The sequence below is a fragment of the Pteropus medius genome, unplaced genomic scaffold (assembly GCF_902729225.1).
Source record: "Pteropus medius unplaced genomic scaffold, Ma_sr-lr_union100, whole genome shotgun sequence".
NCBI classification, from domain to species: Eukaryota; Metazoa; Chordata; class Mammalia; order Chiroptera; family Pteropodidae; genus Pteropus; species Pteropus medius.
In genome coordinates, this window is record NW_024350919.1 from 297,678 (window position 1) to 306,191 (window position 8,514).

General features: G+C 65.7%; 1 protein-coding gene across 1 annotated transcript; it reads left to right on the forward strand.

The window, feature by feature from the left end:
- Nucleotides 1-4,922: 4,922 nt before the first annotated feature.
- Nucleotides 4,923-8,500, forward strand: LOC120584411 (uncharacterized). Its single transcript, XM_039840071.1, has 2 exons — nucleotides 4,923-7,698; nucleotides 8,235-8,500. Exons 1-2 carry the CDS (start codon nucleotides 6,871-6,873, stop codon nucleotides 8,238-8,240), a joined length of 834 nt encoding a protein of 277 aa, XP_039696005.1. The 5' UTR covers nucleotides 4,923-6,870; the 3' UTR covers nucleotides 8,241-8,500.
- The last annotated feature ends 14 nt before the right edge of the window (nucleotides 8,501-8,514 follow it).

Sequence of the window (8,514 nt, forward strand, 5' to 3'; positions counted from 1 at the left end):
GATAACGTGCTTCTGGCCGACGCCGCTGGAGCAGCCGGAGCTGGAGAAGGCAGGCGGGGCCCTTATCACAGTCCTCTGTGTGGGAACTTTCCGGGCCAGACAGTCATAGCTGGGCGGATATCTCGAAGGGGCTCAGAATCGGAGCCCCGCACGGCGCCCCAGGACGCAGGACACTGGGCAGTTTTGCAATCAAACGGCATTGCTGTCGGATGCCCAGTGTGACAGCCTGGTAACTGAAGCCAGCACGTGCCGAAGGCTCGCCGGGTGCCCGGTGCCTGCCGGGCCGCTGTCCACTGTGGTGGCTCCTCTGAGCCTGCTCGGGCCCCTTGGAGGTGGGCACCTCTGCGTGTGGGTGGGGGCCCTTGGGCTGCAAAGATAAAACTTAACTCCCAGGGACTTGGGCTAAGAGAAGAATGTTCTGGAGTTTAGAGGTAAATAGCCAGAGGAGGAGAGATGGATGAAATCTGGGGGTCCCTCTGCTGTTCCCCAGCCCTCACTGTCTCTGTCCCCCGTCTCCCCCTCCTTCTCCCCGCCTTCCCCCTCCCCACATGTCGGCACTCGGGCCGGCCTCTAGGAGAAGGTCTGGGCACGGAGTGCCAGGCACCGGGGACGGCCCGGAGCAGGTCGCACGGGCCGCCGTGTGGCAGGCGGTGGAGACGCTGGAGATGGGCGGCCGTCGGAAACCGCCTGCTTCTGCCGATACGGAAAGTCGTGGAGTAATAAGGCTCTTGGAGCCTCATCCTGGTCCAGGGCCTCTCGCACCGGCCCCGAGCAAGGTGTGCGTTTCTGGAGGTGGGGGCTGGGCCCCAGGTCCTCAGAGGTGAGGACCCCATGTTCACACTGCTCTGTCACCGCCGACCCCCAGCTGGTCCCTGGACTGATGACAGTCTGGGTCGGGGACAGGCTTTCCAGCACTGGCTGGGCCACCCAGGCCCTGGAGGCACGTGGGAGCCATCCAGTCAAAGTGTGGGGTGGGACGTCACCGTCCGGCTGGACGGCTCACTGCAAAGCATGGCTTCTGTCTCTGTCTCACGGAAGCGGGAAGCCCATGTCATGAGAACATCGGAAAAATTCCTTTGAAGGCTAGTGCGCGCTGGGCCGGCAGCTCAGGGGTGGCAGGGTCCTGGGAACCTCTTCCGTCCCAGAAGTCACCACCCCCAGGCCTCGAACCTGTCCCTGTCCCCTGGGACGGGCCCCCTGAGGCCCCATCCATCTGCCGCTCACGGTCCATCCTCCTCCTGCGGCTTCCTGCCCAGGGAGTCCCAGCCCCACGCAATGCCGTGGTGGCCCTGGGGATCTCCGAACAGCCAGAGGAGACAGGGCGCCGTCCGGGGCACCTCCTGCACCCCATTCCGCACAGGGTCCCATTCCCCCCACGCCCCGGCCCCCGCCTCCACTCAGGTGCGCCCCGGAGTATTCCTCCTCCTAAACCAGAGCAGCGGCCCGGCAGTGGCCCGGGGCTGCGGGCCGTGCCCCTCGGGGCTGTCCCTGCCTTGCGTCCTCCGGACCCAGCCCTGCCGCCCTGGACGAGCTCAGCGGCCGCTCCAGGGCTGACATCTGGACATCTGTGACTGTGCCTGCCCCACACCTGCGGCCCCCTCCGCCTCTGCCACCGCGTCGTTCCGGGAGGGGGTGCTCTTTGTCCCCTCTTCCTCCCTCTCATGTCACACGCCGGGTCCTCCGTGGAGTTTCTTGAAAAATGGGAGAGGGCACGACCCCTGCCTGGGCGTCCAGCAGGATCTGCAGGTGCTGCCCCCAGGGACCTTGTCGCTCTGCCCTGCGGGAGGGGTCGGGCCTGGATGGCACCTGGGCCGCTCCAGCCATGCGTCTCCGGGGGCTTCTGTCCCCAGGCTACTGGGACCCACAGAAGGTAAGGGACGCTGCCTCGGACGCACTACCGGCCCACTGCGCCTGGCTCCCTGCCAGCACCCTGCCCGCTCTCCCTAGGCCCCTGAGCCCAGCCCCCAGACCTCGGTGTCCTCACGGAGGCCCTGGGGCCAGGTCTGGCTGGCCAGTGGGAATGACACCTTCTGGGTCCCGAGAGGCTCAGGCCTGGCCCAGGAGTCGAGGGCCAGGGCTTGGACCTGCTTCCCCCTCTCACGAGTGGCAGCCTTGGGCGAGCTGCTTGCCTTCTCCAGGACTCAGTTTCCCCTTGCCAGGAGGAGAGACCCAACCGACATGGCTGCTCGCTGTCGTCCAGGAAGCTCGGACCAAGTGCGGAGCCAGGGCCCGGCCTGGCTTCCTGCGGATGGCCACAGGGCAGCTGACCACAGAGGCCACGGGGCCCGGCCCAAGCAGGCCACCACGCCTGCAGAGACCATGAGCACAGGGCAGCGCGTGTGGCAGTGGGCAGCCGCGCCCCGTGGTTGGTAGGGGGGGGTGCCCTGACCTCGTCCCTAGGGACAGCTCGGCCCGCCCTGCTCTGCTCCTACACACTGAGCCGCCAGGCCCGTCCTGGGCGCTGCCCACTGCTATCCGTGACATTCTGAGTCACGGAGTCAGCCAAGCGCCCTGGGGCCACAACACCGGCTCAGCCCAGAGGGTCCAAGCTTGGACACCCGCTGAGGAAGGCACAGCCGAGCAGGCCTGGCACCGTCGCCCCTCCGCGCGGCCTCGCCATATAACCGGGCTGTGGGGGGCTCGTCAGTGTTTGCCGCAGAGAAGGGTCAGGTGAGCCTGGGCAGGGCAGAGACCGATGGTGAGGGAGGGAGGACCCCGCGGTGGGCATTGGGCATCAACATGGACCTAATGCATGATTTCGGACCGAGTCCGAGCAGCGCGGTCGCACTTGGCGGTTAACATATTTCCTAGGAGATGCTGGAGGCTCGGAGGCCACGGGTGGGAGGAGGGGAGCGGAGGCTGGGGGAGCGAACCTAGACGTTTATCCCCAAAACACGTGGCACAGCAGCCGCCCTCCCACGCAGAGGAAGTGATCCAGCCCTCGGCAGACTGACAGGGGACCCGTTCCCCAGCCCTGCTCAGGCGCTGTAATGTGGCCTCAGGGACTGTCCCCAGTGCTGGCCGCATACCCTGGAGCGTGGACAGGCCCCTCTGGTGTCCCGTGGGACGCCGTTGCAGCTCTGATCAGGCCTGATGGAGCGAGCAGGGCCTGCCTGCGCCAAAGCCAGCTGAGTCGCCGGCCAGGCATGTGCGGAGCCCAGCAGCGTCCGCGTGGAGCCTGGACCTTGACGCTTCTCCTTCGCCCCCGTCCCTGCATGTCCGAGGACTGGCCAGCAGTCCAGGGGGAGCCAGTGGCTGTTTGCGGAGCGCTGGGAGCCCAGCTCCGGGCCGGCTGCACAAATGGACTCCACAGGGAGGGCCAGGCCGCCCGCCACGCCGACAGGCAAAGTGCTGGGGGCCCAGGGGGCTGGGGCTGGGGTGTGCGTCTGCCTCTACCTGCAACCTCACCCGACTTCTCAGGGTCTCGCGTGTCTTATCCCCTACGTGGAGGACAAGAAGCCGCCTGGGGCGCAAGAGTGGCAGTCTCCTGCTGAGAAGCTGGGGGACCTCGCTCTGCAGCATGCTGGGGGCGAAGGGGCAGGCTCTGCTGGCCCCGAGGCACCTGTGGTCAGGCCGGGCAATGGTGGCTGGAGGCCCAAGGGGTGGCGCCGGCTGCACGGCCGCAGGGGGGAGCCCTGTCCTCACAGGCCCCCCCAGGCCACGGCTGGGGGTGCACAGAACCCCGCTGGGTTGCAGTCCCTCAGCATGGTCCCAACTGACACCCTGGGACCAGGCCTCAGCCCGAGTGAATTGAAATCACCCACTTCTGACTGTTTTGGCCGCCTAAGCACCCATCACAATGACCATGTTTGTGGAGAGCTTGGCCTGGAATGGTGCCGATGGGGAGAAAGAGCCCCTGACCGCAGTCAGTGTCCCCAGCTCCCCTGCCGCCCCGGGCACAGGGCTTGGCCTGACGGGAGGCCTCAGACACTGAAGTGACAAGAGGCAGAGCTGTCACCCCGGGGGCGGGCCAGGCGGCCAGACAGCCCATCCATTTAGCCACATGGCACGGCCACAGCTGCCCGGCTCACAAAGGGGCCTTGTTCCTGCCGTCACATGCCCCGCCCCGCTCCTGGCCCCTCTCAGGACATGATCAGCTGTGGGAACTATTTCCCCCGAGGCTGCCTTTGACATTCGCCGTTCATCCCGGAGGAGGTGTCTGGACTGACTCGGCCTCCCCAGCCTGCCCCCGCCACTCATCACAGAGGGAGAGGGTTCAAGCGCCGGCAGCCCCGTGGCCCCTGACCCAGCACAGGCTGTGGTCGGCCTCGCCGTCCCCTTCAGAACGGGCAGAGCTGGGCCGGGGCGGGCAGTGAGAGGGGGAAGAAGAGAGTGCAGGGGCCGTGAGCACACACACGCGCACGCACACGTGGCAGGAACACGCGCGCCCCAGTGCGCACGCAGAACACACACACAGGTACACGGAAATGCGGAGACCCCGTCCAGCGCTGAGGGGTGTATGACCCATTCCCTAGGGACATCGACGTGTGTGTGTGTGTGTGTGTGTGTGTGTGTGTGTGTGTGTGTCCCTAGGGACATGCAACATACACATATGTATGCACACAACACACATGCATGCACACAGAAACACACATGTACATAAAATGTGCACATGAGCATGCACACACGAATGCACACGTGACCGCATGCATGTACAATGCGCACATGCACACATACGTTTACGCACACATGCACGCACACACAGCAGGAACACACATGCCCCAATACGTATCCAGAATACACAGAAATACGGAGACCCTGTCCAGAGCTGAGGGGTGTATGACCCATTCCCGAGAGACATTGGCATGTGTGTGTCCCTAGGGACGTGGACACACACACGCGCGCGCGCAATGCACACACGTGCATGTGCATGCGTGCACACAGTCATGCACACACGTGCATGCATGCACACATGCGCGCACACATGCACACATACGTGCGCGCATGCACGGCCTGCTAGCCCCAGCAGAGCTGCGATCTCAGGGCAGTCAGGGGGCTGATGCCCCTGTCCCTTCCCCCGCCAGGAAGGAATGTCCTGCAGCTCCAGGAGGCAGCGGAGCGGGAGAGCCAGGGGAGTGCCGGGCTGTTCTCTGAGCAGATCGCGGCGCCGTCCGGGATGTCCGTGGGGCAGGCAGCGCGGTGTTGGAACTGTCCACCAAACCGCAGTTACGCAGCCCAGAGCGGCTGACGGAAAGCGCCTCTGTAAACAGTGCAGGGAGATTGCGACACCAGCTTTCGCGTCTCGGATGTGGAGCGGGGTGGTGTGGCGGGCAGGGGCCCTAGGCGCCTGAGCCCCGGGGGGCAGCATCACTGCAGGCTGGCCAGCGGGCAGCCAGGCCATTGTCATCTGCAGCTACCTGCAGCCACCGCCCCGAGGCTGGGTGGGTGACAGGGACAAAGCCTGGTGGGCAGGGATGGCTGACCGGCTGGCTTCCCTCCTGCATTCTTGGGCGAGGGCCCCGCAGCCCAGGCCCACTCTGGCAGAGCCCCCCCTCTCCAGGTGGCCTCGACGGGGCCCTTGCCCCAATGGCTTGTGGTCTGGCATCAACAGTGTGCCCGGCAATGTCTACGCCAACCCCCAGAACCCATGCATGTGACCTGATACAGGAAAGGCGTCCATGGATCTGGCTGAGGGAAGGCTCTGGGCATGCGGAGACCACCCCAGAGCTCCTGGTGGTCCCCACATGTCTGGGGAGACAGCAGGACAGACACAGGGGGCGGAGGCCTCGTGGCCACCGTCGGAGAGACTGGAGAGGCGTGGCCAGGAGCCCAGGATCGCCTGTAGCGGCCAGGAGCAGGAGGCAGGCGGGACCCTTCCCCAACCAGGGGCGGAGGGCGTGGCCCTGTGCAACTGTGACTTGGGGCGTGCAGCCCCTGGACTGGGAGGGACAGGTCCCTGTGTCCGAGCCCACATCTGCGGTGCCTGTGGCGGCCGCTCCGGGGGCCTCATGGAGACACTCGCCTCAGAACCACAGGGGGCTCGTGTTCAAATTCCCCTAGAACAGCCACGCGTGAGCAGCCGGCAGCTGCCGCTCCGTCGTGGTTTGTCCGGCGCTGAGGAAGGACCTGGGCGGGGGGCTCCGTCCGTCCCAGGTGCCAGGCCTGCCCTGACCAGCACCACACCCCGCCCCTGTTGGCCCTTACGCTGGGAGCAAAGGTCCCAGAAGTGGGCAGTGACCTGACTGGGGTCACGCGGCCGCCCTGGGGAAACCAACCGCTTCCCACCCAGTGCCTGGGACTCCCAGATCCTTCCAGAAAGTTCCAGCCCACCAGCAATGCCGGCCTTGGGCATGGACTGGAGGCGGCCTGCCCCGGGGTGGGGACGGACGCCGTGCCCAGCACTGACCTGGGTGATGGAGCTACTCCAGGGCACATGTGCACAGCTGCACACACACACACACCTGCTCTCACACCTGCAGACACATACACACACGCGGGATGCCTACGATGGGAGTGAGTGGGGAGGATGGGACAGGCTGAGTGACGAGGGCACAGGTGTGCCAGGGGGCAGCGGGGTGACATGCTCTCTGCTTCAGGATGCTCAGGGCACCTGAGATTGTCCAGGCTGCTGACCCCGGGTACTGCCCACCGAGGTGGAGCTGGCTGAGTGCCTGGAGGAGAAAGGGTGACCCTGAGTTGGGGTGACGATCCCCATGCTCTGGGCGCACCCTTCCCGGCAGCCCCGCTGACCCCCGCTGTATGGCTGGGCACCCCGGCCTTTCCCAAAGCCAGCAGAAAGACGGGAGACTAAACAACTTCATCCACTTCTGATTTCCCGAAAAATCCTTTTGGCCAAAATAAATAGATGTCAGTCAGCTGCTGGGCAACCGTACAACACGGGTCGGCTGCAGAGAGAGGCAGAGAGGCCGGATGGCGGAATTCGGGGTGCTCACGGCACCGGCTCCTCTGGAACTCGCTTTTCCGAGGGAGCAGCGGGAGCGTCTCTGCTCCCTGACCCCTGGCCACGGGAAACACCAGATCAAACAGAGGTGGCCCCGGGCTTCACGAGCCCCCAGAAACGCAGGGGGCTTGTTACACCCCGGCCCATCTCAGCCACAAGCTCGCAGCGCCGCCCGAGGATGCCTGGCTGGGCTCGGGGACCTGGCCTTCCTGCCCACCCACTGCCCTACCCCAGGGGAGTGTGGGGATGGGACGGAGCCTGGGTCCCCACCCCTCATGGACTCTGCCACTGCTAACCAACCTGCAGCTCCGGGGGTCCCATCCAGATCGGGGGCTTTGCCCTGTGGGCTCAGAACTCTGGCCCTGTCTCCCCCAGAGGCGGCTCTACCTGACCCCACCGTGGGCTGTTTCCCTTGGGAGGGTAGGGTCAGGACAGCAGAGGACTCAGCACGTGTCACAGACCCCAAACCAGGAGGCGTCTGTTCCTCCCACCCCGACACCGTGTTAGAAGCAGTCTCGGCCAAAGCCCCGGGGAGCTGGGTGGAACGTGACACGAGGCAACAGTACGTGTGTGAAGAGATCCAGACAGCTCCGAAAACAACCAGGAGGCCGGCGTGCATCGGAGGAGAAGGGTCGAGCCCCGGCCGGGCCCGCCAGTGGCCAGGCCAGGGCGGAGCTGGTGACAGAGCAGAGCGGGGAGCCAGGGACACCCCCACATGGACGCAGGGGCGAAGAACGGAACGGACGGTGACTTCAACAGGTGCTGCCGGAACCGCACGCACGCCCACGTGCGAGCAGGTAAACCCGGAGGCGGGCCTTCCACGCCCACGTGCGAGCAAATAACCACGTCCACGTGCGAGCAGGTAAACCCGGACGTGGGCCTTCCACGCCCACGTGCCAGCAAATAACCACGTCCACGTGCAAGCACATAAACCCGGATGCAGACTTTACACGTCCACGTGCCCCCGGGCCTCGGCCACTGTGCCTCCAGGGGCTGCCAACTGCTGCCTCCACCGACGGGCGGGGGCCTCAGCTCTGGCAGGAAAGGGGGCCTGTCCTCTCAGAGACAGCCCCACCCAAGGGGACTGTGAAAGGGGAGCATGGCCCAGGTCCGAGGCAGGCCAGCCTCTGCGTTGAGGCCTGGGGTTGGCCGTGGGGCTTCCAGAGGTGGCAGGTGGGGCCAGGCCTACGGGAGTCCCCTCAGCCTCACCCCTGTCCCCTCAGCCTCACCCCTGTCCCCTCAGCCTCACCCCTGCCCTTTTGGCTCTGCACTTGCTCTGGGACCTTTCGGGGTCTGCGTGCACCCTGACAGCTCTCCTAGGCTGGGCTCCTAGGCTTGAGACACCTCCCATCTTGGAGCCGAAGTCGCTGCCCCTTGTTCCAAATGACCATCTATGTGGGACGTGACCAGATGCCCGCGGACCCCGGGCACCAAGAGGCCTTCTCTGGACGGAAGGGCGGAGTCGTCTGTTGTCTGGACAGCGGAGCTTTTGATGACTCATTTCTGAGTCAAGCCAAGGTCAGAGGGCACCAGACACCGGGCCTTCCACAGGCGCAGGGGCCCTGGACGGGTGCCCGGCACCGAGAGGGAGGGGCTGCGTCAGGACAGGGAGG

Coding starts and splice junctions, on each gene's coding strand:
- LOC120584411 (XM_039840071.1), top strand. CDS start 6,871: ATGGCGGAATTCGGGGTGCTCACGGCACCGGCTCCTCTGGAACTCGCT.